Source organism: Oncorhynchus masou, chromosome 12 (assembly GCF_036934945.1).
Source record: "Oncorhynchus masou masou isolate Uvic2021 chromosome 12, UVic_Omas_1.1, whole genome shotgun sequence".
NCBI lineage: Eukaryota > Metazoa > Chordata > Actinopteri > Salmoniformes > Salmonidae > Oncorhynchus > Oncorhynchus masou.
In genome coordinates this window covers 26,642,989-26,666,938 of record NC_088223.1, presented here as the reverse complement: position 1 = coordinate 26,666,938, position 23,950 = coordinate 26,642,989, and the positions used below count along the sequence as shown (strand labels likewise).

The 23,950-nt window shown below is 45.3% G+C and overlaps 1 protein-coding gene across 3 annotated transcripts in view; it reads left to right on the top strand.

The window, feature by feature from the left end:
- The first annotated feature begins 363 nt into the window (after positions 1 to 363).
- Positions 364 to 23,950, top strand: part of glcci1a (glucocorticoid induced 1a) — a 40,070-nt gene continuing 16,483 nt past the window's right edge. For 2 of the 3 annotated variants that reach the window (XM_064980051.1, XM_064980050.1), the window contains exons 1-2: positions 364 to 1,225; positions 21,970 to 22,118. In XM_064980051.1, the coding sequence (XP_064836123.1) occupies positions 820 to 1,225; positions 21,970 to 22,118 (555 nt within the window). In that variant the 5' untranslated portion in view covers positions 364 to 819. The remainder of the gene's footprint in view (positions 1,226 to 21,969; positions 22,119 to 23,950) is intronic. The other variant, XM_064980052.1, reaches the window with a different exon arrangement.

The following is a 23,950-nucleotide window of genomic DNA, read 5'->3' as shown; positions in this document are numbered from 1 at the left end:
TTACATTAGTACAGCAGTATGTGGATTTTTAGGAGGGATCTAGCTACAGTATTGTAATATTTCAACTGTGCAGTGGATGTTTCAATTTACGATGACTGGTATAAGAATAACATTGCAGTTGTCAACAACAGAAACCCAGGCGACCTTTGTTTTTCTGAAGATTGTGCACCACCCATTTCTCTGAGATTTAACTCTGCAACCAATCGCTTGCTCGAGAGCAGTCTATCTTCAGCCAACTTCAATGAATCGATTGGTGGATGCATAGTGTGCCCGATGACCTCGTCCTTCTAGTATTATATTAACCAATCAGAGGTTTACAGTGAGTTATTTTGTCCCGCCCTGGTCTGTCAGCCAGTAGTTTGCCAGAGGAGGGACACTGGAAAGGGATTGCGCGTTGGAAGACAAGACGACACAGAGACATAGCTAACTAGCTAGCTATGTTGTTATAGCGGTTTTATAAGTGAACTTAGTGATTTAAATAGTTTTGTTCGATATGAAAATGTTTAATTGAGTTTTTCGAGAATGCATATTTGTTGAAACACTTCAACATGGACACGTAGAAGAAAAAGTGAGAAAATGTAGTAGCTAAGCTAACTCTGGGCAGCTTATTATTAACTAAACTCAACTGGACTTTTACAAGAACAAATGTTCCAGCTTTTTTAGGAAAGTTACCAACTTGCTTTATCATGTAACATTGATATATTTGAGTAAACAAACGAAAGTACTCAAGTAACTTGAGGCTTATTCAAGATTTAACTTGGTATATTTGTTTTTGCCAAGTTTGTGAACTGGAAGAGTTGCACTGTGGCAATCAACATAATGTCAACAGCATCATCAGCAACCAACTCAACCCAACAGCAGCAACAGCGGGTCAAGCGAAGCGGTGACAGCGGGGTCTCCCCAACCATCTCTCCGGCCGGCTGCAGCAACGGCAGCACCACCACGATCCGGTTGCAGCCTATTCGTGCCACGGTGCCATACCAGCTCTTGCGTGGAAGTCAGCACAGCCCAACCCGTTCCTGCTCCTCTTCCTTCTCAGTCGCGAGCAACACAGAACCGACATCGACGTCCCCTTGCAACAGTCCCTCCAGCCCGACGCAGCTGCTGCTCGCGAACCCGGGTGGAAACGGCTCGGTGGAGGGCAGGCTGGTCGCAAGGCAGAGACGCTCGCCGCCGGACAGCAAGAGCTCACCTGAGCGGTGTCCGATCTCGCCTGTTTTCAAAGGTGCAGTAGTGCCGCTTGTCCACCATTTATTGCAACCAAAGCGAGACAGGCTAGTTGTTGCTATAGCTAGCAAGCTAAATGGGTCAGATCGGGGTCTCTGCTAGACGCATCAGCATCACTAGCACGCAAACACTTATTGTTTTGCCTAACATTTGTGTGTTTATAGGCCAATCCAGATATAGCAAATAACAAACCTAGCTAACCTTGAAAATGCTGAAATTTATTGCGTATGTCATATGAATTATTATGGACCCAGTATCCAAATGTTGTCATGTTCAAATAATGAATTGGCATCGAGGCGATGCTTTGAAACCAGATATGTACTATGTTGTTTGATTTGCAAACTACTGCTTTGGGCTTTCGATTTCTGTATCCGTGGCTATTATGGTGACGATGCAGTTACTGTACCTCCAGGCCAGCGCGCGGCAGTTGGATAAACACGACTTGTTCGTCGTATTAAAATAAATGAATAACTGCAACCACATCGGCGGACATGTTAAAAGTATTCAATCAATATCATTCATGATTAGAGTGACATGGAAATGTATTTAGTTATTTTCTCTGAAATGGACGCTTGTTTACCAGTGCGAAGGAATGGAAATAATTACGTCGTTGACTGGAGAAGGTCGCGCGCTTATGGCAACACTGGGGCCTAGCAGGAGCGAGCGCATCTCGAGACGTAAACACGATAATTCTATTGCAAATATGAGTGCTGCTCTTGCTCGTTGCAAATAAGTTTACCTAAAGCTGTAGTGTTATTTGCGACCGTAGAGTCAATTGCACTCTCCTGTATTTGACAGGTAGGTAAATACATCCATCTAAGAGGTGAAATGTGATTAGGGAGTGCTATTCTTTCCCAGAACTTATGATGGTATGGATTCTTGAAGAGGTAGACTGTATTCCAATCCATTTCTTTAGCTACCAGGTCCACAATATGCTCTCTCTGTGCACCCTCTCTCAAAATAGGAGACCTCAGTAGCCTAGGTGTGCAATGCGGATTCTGCAGGTTTAGTAGGACTGTCTGCTGGTAGTAGTACTGATTGAACAGCGGGATACCACTGGCCAGACCCCTAGAAAGCCTTGACCTCTCTCCATGTCAAGCTAGATATTATGGATGCGATATGGTGAGGTCACTGATCACCACAGAGTTTCTGTACTTTTTAGGTCGGGGGCATTGGACAGGGGGCACCACGACCGGGTTTGAATGGAAAAGGAGGCCTTAACATGTCTTATCATACAATCTCTTAAAAGCATATATTCAAAGGGCGAGATTTCTCATCTTTAACAGTTTGTCATTTGAACTGTAGTTTATGTTTATGAATTTGAGCTCAGGTCAAGCATGTAGGGTCTAGTCTCCAAAGAATGACAAGTGACAACCACATGATAGAAAAAGTCATTTGATACCCTCTGTGTTAGTATGCCTTGTGTATGCAGTCATTGTTGATGGCCCTATGTGTTATGCAGTCATCAGAACTCATCTATTAACATTAGAGGTCGACCCATTATGATTTTTCAACGCCAATACCGATTATTAGAGGACCAAAAAAAGCCGATACCGATTAATCTTAATCGTCCGATTTTTAAAAATGTATTTATTTGTAATAATGACAATTACAACAATACTGAATGAACACTTATTTTAACTTAATATAATACATCAATACAATTTATTTAGCCAGGTTAACTCACCGTTCCTAGGCTGTCATTGAAAATAAGAATGTGTTCTTAACTGACTGATAAAGGTATACATTTATTTTTTTAAACGGCAAAATGAGTGCCCAAAAATACCGATTTCCGAATGTTATGAAAAATAGAAATCGGCCCTAATAAACCAGGACTATCCTGGTTAAATAAATGAAATGAGGTAGTGCTTTGGGCCCAGTCTGTGTTGGTTATGCAACATGCACAAGTCTGTGCGTAAGTAGGTGTTTGTTTGATAATGGGTGACAAGCAGGCAAGCTCACACTCTGGTTTGTCACTGCTGAAAGCGTTCTTTGGTTCAGTGTGGCATGTTCTGACATTCCATCACATTAAAAAAAGGTAATGTTCTGAGAGATGACATCATCATGCTTAAAGACCAGGAAAACCCCTGGAGAGACACTCCCACAACATTCTCATTCATCTTGACTCAAAGGCCCTTTTAACACATAACCTTTAGCTGAAACTAGCTTATATGAACCAAAAATAACAGGAAGGTGTTTTAAAACCATCTGTTTAAAGTTGACTGACACTCAGTCAGTTCTGTGTCGGAGGTAGGCCTATATCCTATCTATGGCTTTCTGCAGAGACAGGCCTAACTCATTGCTACAGGGTGTTAAGGCAATGATTTTGTACTGCTTCAACCTAACATATATATATATGTTAGAGACATGAGTTGCTTGCATTTCAATAGCATATTGAATCTGGGCTCATATTCCACCATGTATAGAATAATCAACACCTTGTTGTATAAAAAGGGGGGATGTTATGGTTACAGGTCTTTAAGCGTATAGCTTGTAAAGCAGGCTTATAGAGGACTGCAGTCTGGGAGTGATTTAGAATACATTACTCTGGCATGAACAGCTTTAATGTAGCCGTTTTTATCATTAAACCTTTTATCTTCAGGTAGTAAGTTGGGGGCGGTTAAACTTTCTAGCAATTTCTTGTAGTCACCCCTTTATGGCCGGTTTCCTGGACACAGATTAAGCCTCAGTCTGGTCCAGGACTAAAAAGCATATTCAGTGGATATTCTGCATTCAAAGTGTTTCTGTGCCCGAGAAAATTGCCCCTCGTGTCAAGTTGTGAACAAATGGGACAGTGAATATGTTGACGTAGGCATTATATAATCTAGTCTATGTTCCTTTTGACACCTGAAGTCATTACCTACAAGGGACTTGTGAATTCTGTCCAGGTATAACTTCAGAGAGAGCGAGGGTTGTAAACTACGCTGAAAAGTGTGTGACGCAACAGTTAATGAGCCAGTTCACGACGCTCTCGTGAAGCTGTAAAACAAAGACATGGCAGCTTCCTGTAATAGGCTTGGCATTAAAGGAACCAACAGAACAACAACCACCTACTTCCTGATGAAAGGATCCATACTGCAGATCTGTGAGCTACGTCCTATATTAAGCTAGTGGACTACTTTTGACCAGAGCCACAGCCGTTCAAAATGGCACATAGTGCACTACTTTTGACCAGAGCCACAGCCGTTCAAAATGGCACATAGTGCACTACTTTTGACCAGAGCCACAGCCGTTCAAAATGGCACATAGTGCACTACTTTTGACCAGAGCCACAGCCGTTCAAAATGGCACATAGTGCACTACTTTTGGACAAATCTATAGGGCTCTGTCATGCTCAGAGCCTGTTCTGCTAGTGACAGTCTTTGTGCGACCCTGTGCTGAACTGTCAGCCACACTTAAAGTGAGAGAGGGATTATGAGTGATTAACACATGACATCATCACCTTGAACCGAGAACACAACCCGTCTCTCTTCCAAACTCCAATATGGGTCAATGTTGCCTTTAAATAGTAAGGGGTTGAATGAATGAGTTTGTCGTGCAGATAGAGAGGGATTGCGTATCTTGCATGAATGCTGAGCATTCAACCTCTGGAAACACCAGGATTGTAGGTTCAATTCCCGCATGGATCACATAGCCTACACACACTCAATATATGGATGCACTAACTAGTGTAAGTGGCTTTGGATAACAGCGTCTGCTAAGTAGCATGTGTTATTGTACTATTAACCCCCTTTTGTAAACCGTTTAATACTGTACGGATACACAGTGAGAGTGATTTCATCACCTTTATTTAAGAAGTATCATTTTGAATCATCACATACTTTTCTGTCACCAATGTCAAATAAATGTCCCATAGCTTCTACATAAAAGGCTTTCATCTTGGCTAGAGAAGCTTGTATCTGCGACCAGACCCAAATGTTAGGCTATTTCAACTTATTTCTTCCGTTGTTTACATCTCTATTTTTAGCCTGGCTGAAAAATCATTGAAATTTCCGGAAAGCATATGCACACAGGGCATCATTCCAAAGTGGGAATATGCGTTTTTATTTCATTCTTGTTTTATGGTATGATGACGGGTGCTCTCAATGTAGAGGCCTGGTTGGACTGACACCCCAATGCTAACATTTATTTAAGTTAAATACGAAATGTATAACTAAAATATAGTTGCATAAGTATTCACCCCCTTTGTTTAGGCAAGCCTACGTTAGTTGAGGAGTACAATTTAGCTTAACAAATCAAATAATGAGTTACAAGGACTAATAATAGATGTTGACATGATTTTTTTGAACGACTAACCCTTCCTCTGTTCCCCATACATAGAACATCTGTCAGGTCCCTCAGTCAAGTATTGAATTTCAAGCACAGATTCAACTACAAAAGACCAGGGAGCTTTTCAAAAGCCTTGGCAGTGATTGGTAGATGGGTAACAATAAGAAATCAGACATTGCATATCTCTTTAAGCAATGTATAGTTAATAATTATGCTGTGGATTATGTATTAACCCACCCTTACACATCAAAGATACAGTTGTCCTTCTGAGCTGAGCTGCAGGACAGGAATGAAACTGCTCAGGAATGTTAACAGGAGGCTATTGGTGATTTTAAAACAGTTGGAGTTTAATGGCTGAGATGAGAGAACTGAGGATGGAACAATAACATTGTAGTGACTCAAACAGAGTGAACATAAGAATACAAATATTCCAAAACATACAAGGCACTAAAGTAATACTGCAATTAAAGGAAAAGAAATACACTTTTTGGCTTAAATGCAAAGCCTTCTGTTTGGGGAAAACCCAACACATCTGTGAGTAACTGCCTCCTTATTGTCAAGCATGGTGGTGGCTGCACCATGGTATGGGTATTCTTTATTTAACTAGGCAAGTCCATTAAGAACAAATTCTTATTTACAATGACGGCCTACCCCGGCCAAACCCAGACAACGCTGGGCCAATTGTGCGCCACCCTATGGGACTCCCAATCACAGCCGGATGTGATGCAGCCTGGATTCAAACCAGGTACTGCAGTGACGCCTCTTGCACTGAGATGCAGTGTCTTAGACCACTGCGCCACTTGGGAACCCACCCACGCTTGACAGCGTCAAAGACTGGAGAGTTTTTCAGGATGCAAAGAAACAGGATGGAGCTAAGCACGTTCTAAATTCTAGAGGAAAAGCTGTTTATGTCTGCCTTACACCAGACACTGGGACAGGAATTCACAAATCTCTTATGAAACTTACACGAGAAGACAGCTTTAATTGCTGTTTAATTGCAAAGGTGTTTTTTTTATATGTTATTTACTCAAGGGGGTGAATACTTATGTAACCAAGCTATATTAGTGTTTTATTTTTCATTTATCTTTAAAACATGTTTAAATATTTCTTCCACTTTGACATTACAGAGTATTTTAAGAAGATTTTTGATAAAAATTACAATTAAATACATTTTAATTACAGGTTGTAACGATAAAATGTGGAAAAGTCTAAGGGAGTGAATACTTATGCAAGCCACTGTAAGTAGCCACATAATGTAAACCTGTGCATTTTTCCCCTGGTATGATAGATTGGTGAGAGATATGCTATAGTAATGGTTACATTATAGTCAATATGCTATTGTAATGGGGGCTATAACCATATTAGGGTTATTGAATGACCTGAGACTGATGGTTATTGCATGTTTTAGCTGTTGTTTCTGTCACATATGTAACCTAGGCTTAAACCTGTGACATTGTCATGTTAGGATAGGTTTTCCATATGTAAGCCTGTGTTCCTTTAAGCATTGTTCTGGTGTGATGTGGGAGAGTTTCTCCGTCAGTCAACACCATCCGTTTCTCTCTGTTCGTTCCCCCGGTAATTGCCATCTATCACCTTAATCTAAGTCATTGTGGGTGTATTTGATACATAGTTGGTCCTTGCCTCACCAAAGTTCAGCAGTAGGTGTTAGCCTATGGCCTGAGGACAAAGTATGTAGGTTTAGAAGAGTCTTTTAACTGCCATGACGTGTCTAGTTTGTATAGCACTATACTGTTGTAACTGTCACGTGGCTTTATTTAACAGGCTTACTTATAGTAGGCCTATTCCATATAGTATCGTATTCTATATTTTCCAACTCTGTTTAACTATTATTTTTAAAACTGACTGCAGATTGGCCCTAGCCAAATGGATTACATTTTAATCGTGAAAGCAGCCTTCCGTCTGGTTTAACTAGGCTTGGTTGGATCTTTTTCCTTCATGAAAGTCTCCACTTTAGGCTTAACCTTGTGAAACCTGACCTTAACTGTTGGATGTTATTTTGATAAGGCACTTTGAAGAACTCAGCTTGAATGTTTATTCTTTGTTATCTGACTGGTGCCGTTTTTTAACCTTCCTTGTGACAGTGTGTCACATTAATTAGCTTTGAAGAAGACATCGTAATGTCTGTTTTGAATGTTTGCATATTGATCCATTCCCTTACAGTTTTCCCCCTCGTGTGATAGGGATTTAGGCTTCGTTGCAACAGATATAATCAAACTGATCTTTGTTTTTCTCGTTCCCTTATGTTGATATGAATGCTTGTATTGCCGACTAGACCTAACCATTACAGGCACAGAGCTGGTGTGAGGAAGGTCTACACTCATAAGGTGTCCGTATGCTTCAGTTCGGCTGACACCTAGCTGAGCTTGCATACTTCCTTAAAAGACTGCTTGAAAAACGAGAAAAATGTGGCAATAGTACTGTTTGTCAATTTTGAGACTCCATAGCCATGATACACTTCCTCAAAACAATCAGAGGTAATTCAAGAAATATCTCATTCATTTTGACGTTTTTTTGCCGAACAAAGGTTTGTCCCGCAGTTTTGCATCTGACTAGGATGTATATCCCTAGTGAAAATAATTTGCATGAGGACGAGTCGTCTCTCATTTAATGACAACAGGCACTTCATTGACAAATCCCTACTGTTGACCAATTGCTGATGAGGGGGTGTATAGACTTATGCTCTTGACTTTTGCTTGCCTTGACAATTTTGTGTGTGCACCCGAACAGTCAAAAACCAACAAAACGTCACAAAATGCCATCATAATAAATGCTCGAACTGTTTCGGCTGGGAAGCATGCGGACGCCTTTAGAAAAAGGGTTCCAAAATCCTTTTTTATTTCCAGGTAGAACCATTTTGGGTTCCATGTAGAACCCTCTATCGAAAGGGTTCTATCTGGAATGAAAAACGATGCTACTTGGAACCAAAAGGGTTATACCAGGAACCAACCAGGGTTCTTGATAGGGTTCTGCTATAGGGACTGCCGCAGAACCCTTTAAGGTTCTAGCTAGCACTGTTTTTTTCTAAGAGTGTAGTAGAACAGCAAACATTTAAATGAGCAAGTTACAACTCATACAAATGAAATGATGAGAAGCCCAATAAGTTTGAAGAGGAGTGTCTTAACAATTTGACCTGTGATATAGATTAAAGCGTTTGGGTGAACTGTTGGAATCATAGAAATAACATGATTTATATTAAGAAGCAAAGTGGAAAGCAGCATCATTTTTGTTTGGAACAGTCTGTTGACTGCATTTGACCTAACATAACAGCATGCAACTGTTGCTCAAGAGGAGATAAAAATGGAATAAACTATAAAAATGGACATTTTACTTGGCTGAGTGGCATTTGAAAATATTGCATGTGATATGAATTTCTTGCTATATGGATATTGCACATGTCAATATTTTGTGATTTTGAATGTGAATGAGATTATAATGTGACAATTCTAAAGTATCCCAGAGCTTTTGTGTTTAGTCGGAAAAAGACTTCAAGACTGCTGTTTTAGCTGCCTGAGAAGAAACACAAGTAACATCTTTCAAGAAGAGCTTAGCGTATTATTTCCTCTTTCTTACTTCCTGTTACTTCTTACTTCTTCTGACCTCTGCTTCCCTGATACAGCTAACTGCTGCTTGACATAGTGTGTCAGAACACAGCCAAGGCCTTCAGAAGTACCCTCAGAATGCACTAGTATTTACCTGTAATCCAGTGGATTTTCCCCAGGTGACCCTGTCCTGTGCCTTTCTCAGTGGGATCTGATCCCACTAAGGCGTACAGGACCTGTCAGTCAGCGCAGGGGCAGGTTAAGGGGGCCAGCCTCCCTAAGCCCACCTAGTACACTTGAGGGCAAAACACTGCTGTGCTAATGTCTTTGAAAAACATGTCAACCTCTTCCCTCAAAATCTCCGATCATAGCCGCGCATCAAATCAAATGTTTTTGTCAAAAACACATGGTTAGCAGATGTTAATGCGAGTGTAGCAAAATGCTTTTGCTTCTAATTCCGACAATGCAGTAGTAATCATCAAATAATCTAACTAACAATTCCAAAACTACTACCTTATACACACGTGTAACGGGATAAAGAATATGTACATAAAGATATATGAATGAGTGATGGTACAGAACGGCATAGGTAAGATGCAGTAGATGGTATTGAGTACAGTACATACATATGAGATGAGTAATGTAGGGTATGTAAACATTATATTAAGTAGCATTGTTTAAAGTGGCTAGTGATGTATTTTAGATCAATTTCCATCAATTTCCGTTATTAAAGTGGCTGGAGTTGAGTCAGTGTGTTGGCAGCAGCCACTCAATGTTAGCGGTGGCTGTTTAACAGCCTGATGGCCTTGAGAAAAAAAAAGCTGTTGTTTTTCAGTCTCTCGGTCCCTGCTTTGATGCACCTGTACTGACCTCGCCTTCTAGATGATAGCGGGGTGAACAGGCAGTGGCTCGGGTGGTTGTTGTCCTTAATTATCTTTATGGCCTTCCTGTGACATCGGGTGGTGTAGGTGTCCGTGATGTGTACGCCGAGGAACTTAAAACTTACGACCCTCTCCACTACTGTCCCATCGATGTGGATAGGGGGGTGCTCCCTCTGCTGTTTCCTGAAGTCCACAATCATCCCCTTTGTTTTGTTGACGTTGAGTGTGAGGCTATTTTCCTGACACCACACCCCGAGGGCCCTCACCTCCTCCCTGTAGGCCGTCTCGTCGTTGATGGTAATCAAGCCTACCACTGTAGTGTCGCCTGCTAACCTGATGATTGAGTTGGATGTGTGCATGGCCATGCAGTCATGGGTGAACAGGGAGTACAGGAGAGGGCTCAGAACGCACCCTTGTGGGACCCCAGTGTTGAGGATCTGCGGGGTGGAGATGTTGTTACCTACCCTCACCACCTGGGGGCGGCCCGTCAGGAGTCCAGTACCCAGTTGCACAGGGTGGGGTCGAGACCCAGGGTCTCGAGCTTGATGATGAGTTTTGAGGGTACTATGGTGTTAAATGCTGAGCTGTAATTGATGAACAGCATTCTCACATAGGTATTCCTCTTGTCCAGATGGGTTAGGTCAGTGTGCAGTGTGGTTGCGATTGCGTCGTCTGTGGACCTATTTGGGCGGTTAGCAAATTGGAGTGGGTCTAGGGTGTCAGGTAGGGTGGAGGTAATATGGTCCATGACTCGTCTCTCAAAGCACTTCATGATGACGGAAGTGAGTGCGACGGGGAGGTAGTCGTTTAGCTTAGCTTTCTTGGGAACAGGGACAATGGTGGCCCTCTTGAAGCATGTGGGAACAGCAGACTGAGAAGGATTGATTGAATATGTCCATAAACACACCAGCCAGCTGGTCTGCACATGCTCTGAGGACGCGGCTGGGGATGCCGTCTGGGCCTGCAGCCTTGCGAGGGTTAACACGTTTAAATGTTTTACTCACCTCGGCTGCAGTGAAGGAGAGTCCGCAGGTTCTGGTTGCAGGCCGTGTCAGTGGCACTGTATTGTCCTCAAAGTGGGCAAAAAAGTTATTTTGTCTGTCTTGGAGCAAGACATCCTGGTCTGTGACGGGGCTGGTTTTCTTTTTGTAATCCGTGATTGACTGTAGACCCTGCCACATACCTCTTGTGTCTGAGCCGTTGAATTGCGACGCTACTTTGTCTCTATACTGACGCTTAGCTTGTTTGATTGTCTTGCGGAGGGAATAGCTTCACTGTTTGTATTTGGTCATGTTTCCGGTCACCTTGCCCTGGTTAAAAGTAGTGGTTCGCACTTTCAGTTTTACGCGAATGCTGCCATCAATCCACGGTTTCTAGTTTGGGAATGTTTTAATTATTGCTATGGGTACGACATCGTCAATGCACTTTCTAATGAACTCGCTCACCAAATCAGCGTATTCGTCAATGTTTTTGTTGGAATCAATGCGGAACATATCCCAATCCACGTGATGGAAGCAGTCTTGAAGCGTGGAATCAGATATGTTGGACCAGCGTTGAACAGACCTGAGCGCGGGAGCTTCTTGTTTTAGTTTCTGTTTGTAGGCAGGGAGCAACAAAATGGAGTCGTGGTCAGCTTTTCCGAAAGTAGGGCGGGGGAGGGCCTTATATGCGTTGCGTAAGATAGAACTACAATGATCCAGTGTTTTACCAGCCCTGGTTGTGCAATCGATATGCTGATACAATTTAGGGAGTCTTGTTTTCAGATTAGCCTTGTTAAAATCCCCAGCTACAATGAATGCAGCCTCAGGATATGTGGTTTCCAGTTTGCAAAGAGTCAAATAAAGTTCGTTCAGGGCCATTGATGTGTCTGCTTGGGGGGTAATATATACGGCTGTGATTATAATCAAAGAGAATTCCCTTGGTAGATAATGCGGTCGACATTTGATTGTGAGGAATTCTAAATCAGGTGAACAGAAGGACTTGAGTTCCTGTATGTTGTTATGATCACACCACGTCTCGTTAATCATAAGGCATACCCCCCGCCCCTCTTCTTACCAGAAAGATGTTTGTTTATGTCTTCGCGATGCGTGAAGAAACCAGCTGGTTGTACCGACTCCGATACCGTCTCTTGAGTGAGCCATGTTTCCGTGAAGCAAAGAACGTTACAGTCTCTGATGTCCCTCTGGAATGCTACCCTTGCTCGGATTTTATCAACCTTGTTGTCAAGAGACTGGACATTGGCGGGAAGTATGCTAGGGAGTGGTGCACGATGTGCCCGTCTCCGGAGCCTGACCAGAAGACCGCTTCGTTTGCCTCTTTTACGACGTCGTTGTTTTGGGTTACCGGCTGGGATCCGATCCGTTGTCCTGGGTGGAAGGCAGAACACAGGATCCGCTTCGCGAAAGTCATATTCCTGGTCGTAATGATGGTGAGTTGACGTTGCTCTTATTCAGTAGTTCCTCCCGACTCTATGTAATGAAACCTAAGATTACCTGGGGTACCAATGTAAGAAATAACACTTAAAAAATACTGAATAGTTTCCTAGGAACGCGAAGCGAGGCGGCCATCTCTGTCGGCGCCGGAAGTTTTTTTGCAACACAACAAAATACCAACATTTACTCAATACTTCCTAGTTATGAGAAACTTCAGCGTAGGTCAAGTCCTCCATAAATCAGAGGTGTTATTGTGCACTTCACCAGTCTGTTTCATGTCATACTGGAATGTTGTTTTTAGAAACCTGGCCTGTTTGGTCAACTTTGCTAAAGGCCTATATATACACTAGCTAGCATCGTGTGAGTTGAAAGTTTTTGTTTTTGAATATTCTAGTCCCTTACAAGGCCACAGGGTTAGGATGGTGTAAATATTGCTGTTTCTATCACACATACACACACACCAACCAGAGAGTGTTGCTAGAACAAACACACAGCCCTTGACCCAGATCCTCAGGTCCCAGGGAGCCTGGAAAGAGCCTTGGGGGTGTGTTTGAGGTATTTTTATCAGGTGTAGGGTTGCCTCATCATGAAGGCTTGGCCGTGAGGAAGGATGGGCTGGGCTGCTCCAAGGGTAACCAAGTCAACCTGCAGTCTCTGACCACAACACTGTGACATTGTTGTTTCAGTCTGCATCCTCACATATTGCCTCTAAAAAATATATTGTGGTGATTCTAAAAAGTGCTACTGACTGTACAGAATGTGGTGGATTGGCATAGTAATCTGATCTGTTTTTTAATAGATTATAAGCGCAAAAGTAATGTACTGGGTCAGACAGCAGACCTATCAGCTTGCTGCCAGCTCTTACCAAACTTTTGGAAAAAATTGTGTTTGACCAAATACAATGCTATTTCTCTATTTAACAACAGACTTTCAGCATGCGTACAGAGAAGTGCCATCACCGTGTACTGCACTGACACAAATGACTGATGATTGGTTGAAAGAAATTGATTATAAGAAGAATGTGGGAGCTGTACTGTTAGATTTCTGTGCAGTCTTTGAAATTATTGACCATGACCTGTTGTTGAGAAAACGTACAGTACCAGTCAGACGTTTGTACACACCTACTCATCCAGGGTTTATTTTGTACTATTTTATACATTATAGAATAATTGTGAAGACATCAAAACTATGAAATAACACATATGGAATCGTATAGTAACCAAAGAAGTGTTAAACAAATCCAAATATATTTTATAATTTATATTCTTCATGACAGCTTTGCACACTTAGCATTCTCTCAACCAGCGTCATGAGGTAGTCACCTGGAATGAGTTTCAATTAACAGGTGTGCCATGTTAAAAGTGAATTTTTGGAATTTCTTTCCTTAATGAGCCAATCAGTTGTGTTGTGACATGGTAGGGGTGGTATACAGAAGCCGGTCCTATTTGGTAAAATAACAAGTCCATGTTATGGCAAGAACAACTCAAATAAGCAAAGAGAAATGACAGTCCATCATTACTTTAAGATATGAAGGTTGGTCAATCCAGATAATGTCAAGAACTTTGAGTGCAGTCGCAAAAACCATCAAGCGCTATGATGAAACTGGCCCTCATGAGGACCGCCACAGGAAAGGAAGACCCAGAGTTACCTCTGCTGCAGAGAATACGTTCATTAGAGTTGACTGTCTCTCATGAGGACCACCACAGGAAAGGAAGACCCAGAGTTTCCTCTGCTGCAGAGAATACGTTCATTAGAGTTGACTGCGTCTCAGATTGCAGCCCAAATAAATGCTTCACGGAGTACAAGTAACAGACAAATCTCAACATCAACTGTTCAGAGGAGACTGTGTGAATCAGGCCTTCGTGGTCGAATTGCTGCAAAGAAACCACTATTAAAGCACACTTGCCTAGTTAAATAAAGGTGAAAAAATTCTAAATAAGAAGACACTTGCTTGTGCCAAGAAACACGAGCAATGGACATTAGACCGGTGGAAATCTGTCCTTTGGTCTGATGAGCCCAAATTTGTGACTTTTGGTTCCAACCGCTGTGTCTTTGTGAGATGCAGAGTAGGTGAACGGAGGATCTCCGCATGTGTGGTTCCCACCATGAAGCATGGAGGAGGAGGTGTGATGGTTTTGGGAGGCTTTGTTGGTGACAATGTCCGTGATTTATATAGCATTCAAGGCACACTTAAGCAGCATGGCTACCACAGCATTCTGCAGCGATAAGCCATCCCATCTGGTTTGCGCCTAGTGGGACTGTCATTTGTTTTTAAACAGGACAATGACCCAACACACCTCCAGGCTTTGTAAGGGCTATTTGACCAATAAGGAGACTGAAGGTGTCATGTCTTGTTATGTCTGTTCCTGTCCTTTCTCTTCACTCTGTCTCTCTCTGCTGGTCTTTTTAGGTTACCTTCTCTGTCTCTCATTCTTCAGCTGTTCTACATCTCCCCTAACTAGCTCTTTCACTCTTTCCCACCTGTTCTCTCTTCCCCCTCTGATTAGGTCTCTATTTCTCTCTCTGTTCCTGCTACTTTCAGGGTCTGATTCTTGTTTGTGTTTTTGATGCCAGAAGCAAGCTGTCGTCTCGTTTGCTTCCACCTTGTCCTATCCTGTCGGAGTCTGCCTGGCAGGTGCATCCTGCACTATACTACGTTCTTTTTGTTCCATTGTCAACGTTGGAAGAGGATTTATGCCGTTCCTGTTTTTCATTAAAGAACTCTGTTTTCTGTTAAAACCGCTTTTGGGTCTTCACTCAAGTACATAACAGAAGAATCAGACCAAGAATGGACCCAGCGGCTCCGGACCCTTTTCACTCCGCCGTCGAGATCCAGGGAGCGATGCTAGGCAGACACGAGGAGGAATTGTCTGCTGCTCGACATGCCGTTGAGACCCTGGCCGTCCAAGTCTCCGACCTCACAAGACAGGTTCACCAACTCCACCTCGATCCACCGCCCACTTCCAGGGTTTCCGAGTCTCCGGAGCCCAGGATCAACAACCCGCCCTGTTACTCTGGGGAGCCCACTGAGTGCCGCTCATTCCTCACTCAGTGTGATGTGGTGTTCTCTCTCCAGCCCAACACTTACTCCAGGAGCGCAGCCCGCATCGCCTACGTCATTTCTCTCCTTACCGGACGGGCGCGTGAGTGGGGCACGGCAATCTGGGAGGCGAGGGCTGAGTGTATTAACCAGTTTCAGGACTTTAAGGAGGAGATGATACGGGTTTTTGACCGTTCTGTTTTTGGGGAGGAGGCTTCCAGGGCCCTGTCTTCCCTATGTCAGGGGAATCGATCCATAACGGATTATTCTATTGAGTTTCGCACTCTCGCTGCCTCTAGTGACTGGAACGAGCCGGCTTTGCTCGCTCGTTTTCTGGAGGGTCTCCTCGTCGAGGTTAAGGATGAGATCCTCTCCCGGGAGGTTCCTTCCAGTCTGGACTCCTTAATAGCTCTCGCTATTCGCATAGAGCGACGGTTTGATCTTCGTCGCCGAGCTCGTGGAAAGGAGCTCGCGTTCTCCGTTGCTCCCCTCTCCACATCACTGCCACCTGCCGCATCACTGCCACCCTCCTCCGCCGGCTCGGATGCTGAGCCTATGCAGCTGGGGGTATCCGCATCTCGGCCAAGGAGAAGGAACGGAGAATCACCAATCGCCTCTGTCTCTACTGCGGCTCCGCTGGTCATTTTGTCACCTCATGTCCAGTAAAAGCCAGAGCTCATCAGTAAGGGGAGGGCTACTGGTGAGCGCAACTACTCAGGCCTCTCCTTCTGGATCACGCACTACCTTTCCGGTCCATCTCCGCTGGCCCGGTTCATCTGCTTCCTGCAGTGCCTTGATAGACTCTGGGGCGGAGGGCTGTTTTATGGACGAGACCTGGGCTCGGGAACATGACATTCCTCTCAGACAGTTAGGGGAGCCCACGGCCTTGTTCGCTTTAGATGGTAGTTCTCTCCCCAAGATTCAGCGTGAGACGCTGCCTTTAACCCTCACTGTCTCTGGTAATCATAGCGAAACCATTTCTTTTTTAATTTTTCGTTCACCTTTTACACCTGTTGTTTTGGGTCATCCCTGGCTAGTGCGCCATAACCCTTCTATTAATTGGTCTAGTAATACTATCCTATCTTGGAATGTTTCTTGTCATGTGACCTGTTTAATGTCTGCTATCCCTCCTGTTTCCTCTGTCTCTTCTTCACAGGAGGAGCCTGGCGATTTGACAGGGGTGCCGGAGGAGTATCACGATCTGCGCACGGTGTTCAGTCGTTCCAAGGCCACTTCTCTCCCTCCACACCGGTCGTATGACTGTAGTATTGATCTCCTTCCGGGAACTACTCCCCCGGGGTAGATTATACTCTCTGTCGGCTCCCGAACGTAAGGCTCTCGAGGATTATTTGTCGGTTTCGCTCGACGCCGGTACCATAGTCTCCTCCTCCTCTCCCGCCGGAGCGGGGTTTTTTTTTTTGTTCAGAAGAAGGACGGGTCCCTGCGCCCATGCGTGGATTATCGAGGGCTGAATGACATAACAGTTAAGAATCGTTATCCGCTTCCTCTTATGTCTTCAGCCTTCGAGATCCTGCAGGGAGCCAGGTTTTTCACCAAATTGGACCTTCGTAACGCCTACCATCTCGTGCGCATCAGGGAGGGGGACGAGTGGAAGACGGCGTTTAACACTCCGTTAGGGCACTTTGAATACCGGGTTCTTCCTTTCGGCCTCGTTAACGCTCCAGCTGTCTTTCAGGCACTAGTTAACGACGTCCTGAGAGACATGCTGAACATTTTTGTTTTCGTTTACATGGACGATATCCTGATTTTTTCACCGTCTCTCTCGATTCATGTTCAGCACGTGCGACGCGTCCTCCAGCGCCCTTTGGAGAACTGTCTTTATGTGAAGGCTGAGAAGTGCACTTTTCATGCCGCCTCTGTTCCTTTTCTCGGTTCCGTTATTTCCGCTGAGGGCATTAAGATGGATCCCGCTAAGGTCCAGGCTGTCATTGATTGGCCCGTTCCTAAGTCACGCGTCGAGCTGCAGCGCTTTCTGGGCTTCGCTAATTTCTATCGTCGTTTCATCCGTAATTTCGGTCAGGTGGCAGCTCCCCTCACAGCCCTTACTTCTGTTAAGACGTGCTTTAAGTGGTCCGTTTCCGCCCAGGGAGCTTTTGATCTTCTTAAGAATCGTTTTACATCCGCACCTATTCTTGTTACACCTGACATCTCTAGTCAGTTTGTTGTTGAGGTTGACGCGTCAGAGGTGGGCGTGGGAGCCATTCTTTCTCAGCGCTCTCTCTCTGACGGCAAGGTCCATCCTTGCGCGTTTTTCTCTCATCGCTTATCGCCGTCAGAACGTAACTATGATGTTGGTAATCGCGAACTGCTCGCCATCCGCTTAGCCCTAGGCGAATGGCGACAGTGGTTGGAGGGGGCGACCGTTCCTTTTGTTGTTTGGACTGACCATAGGAACCTTGAGTACATCCGTTCAGCCAAACGACTTAATGCGCGTCAGGCTCGTTGGGCTCTGTTTTTCGCTCGTTTCGAGTTTGTTATTTCTTATCGTCCGGGCTCAAAAAACACCAAGCCTGATGCTTTATCTCGTCTCTTCAGTTCTTCTGAGGTCTCCACCGACCCCGAGGGGATTCTCCCTGAAGGGCGTGTTGTCGGGTTGACTGTCTGGGGAATTGAGAGGCAGGTAAAGCAAGCACTCGCTCACACTCCGTCGCCGCGAGCTTGTCCTAGGAACCTTCTGTTCGTTCCCGTTCCTACTCGTCCGGCCGTTCTTCAGTGGGCCCACTCTGCCAAGTTAGCCGGCCACCCCGGCGTTCGGGGTACGCTCGCTTCCATTCGCCAGCGTTTCTGGTGGCCCACTCGGGAACGTGACGCGCGTCGATTTGTCGCCGCTTGTTCGGTCTGCGCGCAGACTAAATCTGGGAACTCTCCTCCTGCCGGCCGTCTCAGACCGCTTCCCATTCCCTCTCGACCGTGGTCTCACATCGCTTTAGATTTTATCACCGGACAGCCTTCATCAGCGGGAAGACAGTTATTCTTACGGTTGTCGATAGATTCTCTAAGGCGGCTCATTTCATTCCTCTCGCTAAGCTCCCTTCTGCTAAGGAGACGGCTCAGATCATTATCGAGAATGTTTTCCGAATTCATGGCCTTCCGTCTGACGTCGTTTCCGACAGAGGCCCGCAGTTCACGTCTCAATTTTGGAGGGAGTTTTGCCGTTTGATTGGGGCTTCCGTCAGTCTCTCGTCCGGCTTTCATCCCCAGTCTAACGGTCAAGCCGAACGGGCAAATCAGACTGTTGGTCGCATTTTACGCAGTCTTTCTTTTCGTAACCCTGCGTCATGGTCAGAACAGCTCCCCTGGGCAGAGTACGCCCACAACTCGCTTCCCTCGTCTGCTACCGGTCTATCTCCTTTTCAGAGTAGCCTCGGTTACCAGCCTCCGCTGTTCTCATCTCAGCTCGCCGAGTCCTGCGTCCCCTCCGCTCAGGCTTTTGTCCAGCGTTGCGAGCGCACCTGGAAGGGGGTCAGGTCGGCACTTTGCCGTAATAGGGCGCAGACTGTGAGGGCCGCTAATAAGCGTAGGACCAAGAGTCCTAGATATTGTTGCGGTCAGAGAGTATGGCTCTCCACTCAGAACCTTCCCCTTAAGACAGCTTCTCGCAAGTTGGCCCCGCGGTTCATTGGTCCGTTCCGTATTTCTCAGGTCATTAATCCTGTCGCAGTGCGACTTCTTCTCCGCGCTATCTTCGTCGCGTTCACCCGGTCTTCCATGTCTCCTGTGTTAAGCCCGTTCTTCGCGCCCCCGCTCGTCCCTCCCCCCATCCTTGTCGAGGGCGCACCCATCTACAGGGTTCGTAAGATTTTGGACATGCGCCCTCGGGGCCGTGGTCATCAGTACCTAGTGGATTGGGAGGGGTACGGTCCTGAGGAGAGGAGTTGGGTTCCCTCTCGGGACGTGCTGGACCGTTCGCTGATCGATGATTTCCTCCGTTGCCGCCAGGTTTCCTCCTCGAGTGCGCCAGGAGGCGCTCGGGTGAGTGGGGGGGGTACTGTCATGTCTTGTTATGTCTGTTCCTGTCCTTTCTCTTCACTCTGTCTCTCTCTGCTGGTCTTTTTAGGTTACCTTCTCTGTCTCTCATTCTTCAGCTGTTCTACATCTCCCCTAACTAGCTCTTTCACTCTTTCCCACCTGTTCTCTCTTCCCCCTCTGATTAGGTCTCTATTTCTCTCTCTGTTCCTGCTACTTTCAGGGTCTGATTCTTGTTTGTGTTTTTGATGCCAGAAGCAAGCTGTCGTCTCGTTTGCTTCCACCTTGTCCTATCCTGTCGGAGTCTGCCTGGCAGGTGCATCCTGCACTATACTACGTTCTTTTTGTTCCATTGTCAACGTTGGAAGAGGATTTATGCCATTCCTGTTTTTCATTAAAGAACTCTGTTTTCTGTTAAAACCGCTTTTGGGTCTTCACTCAAGTACATAACAGAAGGAGTGCTGCATCAGATGACCTGGCCTCCGAAATCACCCGACCTCATCCCAATTGAGATGGTTTGGGATGAGTTAAGTAAGAAACATGAATATGTTGGAAATTCCAAATTGTTTACATAGTGAACTTGCACACAGCACTGACACACACGCTTACACCATGGGATATTCTACCAGGGTTCTTTTCACACTCCCCAGGGCCAGAACAAATTCAAGGAAACATACAGTATTATACAGGGAAGTCCCTTCCATCTCATGTAGCGCATGTGAAACCTGGTTAAAACAACGCCTCTCCCCCATGTGACCTACTTGTTGTGTGTATGTACTGACATGTATGTGGAACTGATAGATGCACACTACATGTTAATGTTTTTAAGTGTACAATATATATATATAAAAGTATTTGGACACCCACATAAGCTATTTCAGCCACACCCGTTGCTGACAGGTGTATAAAATTGAGCACACAGCCAGCCATTCACTCTCCATAGACAAACCTTTGCAGTGGAATTGCCTTACTGAAGAGCTCAGTGACTTTCAACGTGGCACCGTCATATGATTGTAAGGGTTGTTAGTGTGAATTGGAAACATCTAGGAGCAACAACGGCTCAGCCGTGAAGTGGTAAGCCACACAAGCTCACAGAACAGGACCGAGTGCTGAAGCGCAGCACATAAAAATCATCTGTCCTCGGTCGCAACACTCACAAGTTCCAAACTGCCTCTGGAAGCTACAAGAACTGTTCGTCGGGAGCTTCATGAAATGGGTTTCCATGGCCAAGCTGCCGCACACAAGCCTGAGATCACCATGCGCATCGCCAAGCGTTGGTTGGAGTGGTGTAAAGCTCTCGGCCATTGGACTCTGAAACAGTGGAAACTGAAATTCTCTGAAATGATGAATAACGCTTCACCATCTGGCAGTTCGACGGACGAATCTGGGTTTGGTGGATGCCGGGAGAACGCTACCTGCCCCAATGCATAGGGCCAACTGTAAAGTTTGGTGGAGGAGGAATAATGGTCTGGGGCTGTTTTTCATGGTTCAGTATAGCCACTTATTCCAGTGAAGGGAAATCTTAACGCTACAGCATACAATTACATTTTAGAAGATTTTGTGCATCCAACTTTGTGGTAACAGTTTGGTGAAGGCACTTTTCTGTTTCAGCATGACAAAGCCCTCGTGCACAATGCGAGGTTCATACAGGTTTGTTAAGATCGGTGTGGAAGAACTTGACTGACTTGCACAGAGCCCAGACAGGGTCTCTAACACCTTTGGGATAAATTCGACCTCACTAATGCTTCCATTCAGCCACAAGAGCAAGTCCCCATAGCAATGCCCTAACACCTTCCCAGAAGAGTGGAGGCTGTTATAACCGTAAAGGGGAGACCGACTCCATAATAATGCTCATGATTTTGGGATTGAGATGTTCGACGAGTTGGTGTCCACATACTTTTCATGTAGTGTATGTAAATTGTAAAGTTTCTTGTCTGCCATGTTTTTTTCTTTTCTTTTTTTACCCCTTTTTTCTCCCCAATTTCATGGTATCAATTGGTAGTAGTTACAGTCTTGTCTCATCACTGCAACTCCTGTACGGGCTCGGGAGAGGTGAAGGTCGAGAGCCATGCATCCTCCGAAACCCAACCAAGCCGCACTGCTTCTTGACACAATGCACATCCAACCCGGAAGCCAGCCGCACCAATGTGTCAGAGGAAACACCTTACACCTGGTGACCTGGTCAGCGTGCACTGCGCCCGTCCCGCCACAGGAGTCGCTAGTGCGCGATGAGACAAGGATATCCCTGCCGGCCTAACCCAGACGACACGAGGCCAATTGTGCGCCGCCCCATGGGCCTCCCGGTTGCAGCCAGCTGCGACAGCCTGGGCTCGAACCCAGAATCTCTGGTGGCACAGCTAGCACTGCGATGCAGTGCCTTAGACCACTGCACCACCTGGGAGGCCACTGTCTGTAATGTTTTTATCGTTACGTGTCAGACCCCAGTAAGGCTAGCTGTCGACATTGGCGTTGTCTAATGGGGACTCTAATAAATCGTTGCCTGTGAGAGCCTCCTCAATTAAAATGTCTCATCCCCCTCCTCTCTTGCACACCCTCTCTCTCTTTCTCTCTAGTAGAGAGGTCCAAGCCCCAGCAGCGTAACTCGGGAGCCATCCGGCGGACTTCCTCCCTGGGTGCCATCACCGGCCCCTACCTTACCGGCCAGTGGCCTCGTGACCACCACGTGCACTACCCCTCATGCATGAAAGATAAATCCACTCAGGTAGGTGTCCCCTCAATTCCTGTCCCCACTATGTGTCATGTTTTATCTGGTTCCCCCACTGAGATGAATGAATGACTGTACACAATTCTTTGTGCATTAAAGACAAATCCACTCAGGTAGGTGCCTCCCCACTTCCTGTCCCCCTAACCTATCCTTCATGTGTCACGCTTTGTACAGTCCCCCTACTGAGATGAATGGATGTGGCATTTAATTCAACGACAAAGACCTAACGATATTCCAGCTAGAAGAAACTAGGTTTATTGATAGCTCTGGTTTGCTGATCTGCACAGTTTGATCAGCAAAGCATGCTCGTTTTGAACTAGCATGCTGAGATGAAGGACAGGAAACTACTACAGATGTAGGATCTTAATTTGACTTATATTGTCACAGCAAAATAATCCAGCAGCAACAGGATTTTAACATTTACTCCATAATGGTTATTGATGGATGGTTAGGCTATTAGCTAGTCAGAAGTAGGCTACATTAAAAGTGCAAAACTGTTAATATAACTGTGTTAGTGTGAGTTTTCAGTGAATTTATGTAAATTACAAAGCTCATCTGTAGGAACATTCTCAGCAACAAAAGAGTTATTTAAAAAAGTGATCAAAATAAGATCCTACATCTGTAAGCAGAAGTGGCTGAGTACTGAGCTGCATCACTATAAGGAAGTGGGCTCTTTCAAATGACTAGTGACAGTCAAGTTTGTACAGTACTCAGTCACTGATTCACCTGCACACACAGATATTAGTTAGCTGCTGTTGACCTCTTTCACAGGTCTATACACCCTCTTTCTGTCAGTCACTTTGAGATTTACCAACTACGCATATGTGGGCCTCTCTAGACTTACAATAGATTAACCAGCCTGACTCTCTGTATTGACCTGCCGGGCCTTCTGTGTTTTGAACAAGTAGGCACTGGGTGTCACTGCAGCACAAAGGTGTCATTGTGGAGAACATGCGAGCTCCTGTCTGTCTGTGTGACACACGGCTTCTGCTTGTCAGATGAAGTCAACTGTTTGTGCAGAGCCATGTTGCTGCCAGTCCTGCTGCGGCTGGAATTTCCCCCTCATCTTTCTCTCCTCCTGCTCCTCTTTCTCCTTCTTCCATTCTTCACCTTTTCCTTGTAATTTTCTGTAATTCTCAGCCTTTGGGTCTGTGACCTGGAATGGTCTCCTCCTCCCCCTCTTCTTCCTCCTCTTCCTCGCTCTGTTCTGTACATTGCTGTGACCTGCAACTCCCACACCATCCTTCCAAGTTATGACAGACAGGCCCAAACACATATCACTAAGATTATGCCAAGAGAGAAGAAGTATTTGTGTGTGGAAGATTGAGTGTGCAGGCTAGTGAGTGTACTGGGCCAGTAGGTTAGGTTAAACCTATTCCTCAACTGGACTAAAACTCCTTTTAATGGACATTCTGCTTTCTGCGTTGAACAGGATTTTACAGTGTCAGCCCAATATTCTGGATCCCTCAAACTGGTCATTAAAGGGGTAGATTAGGCCTTTCGTTTTTTATTTCTCTTCTCTGGGTCTAGTGTGGGAGCCAGCCTCAGTGAGAGTGAAGTAGCAGGGTTATGACACCACCGGAGCCAGAGATGACATCCCATAATGACCTCCTACATCCTGTTTTTACTGCACTGCTCGGCAACCAGGGCCCAATAAGCTCCTCAGGCCACCCAAACGCCACATTGCTAGATCATCCCAGAAACCATATTACTGTGGACTCAACCTGGCAGCCGGTTTACTGTATGAATCAACCCGTCCATTCCACTTTTCCTTCACTTCAGCTCTTTGTCCAGATGCATGGAAACATCTGCCACATCTACACGTAGGG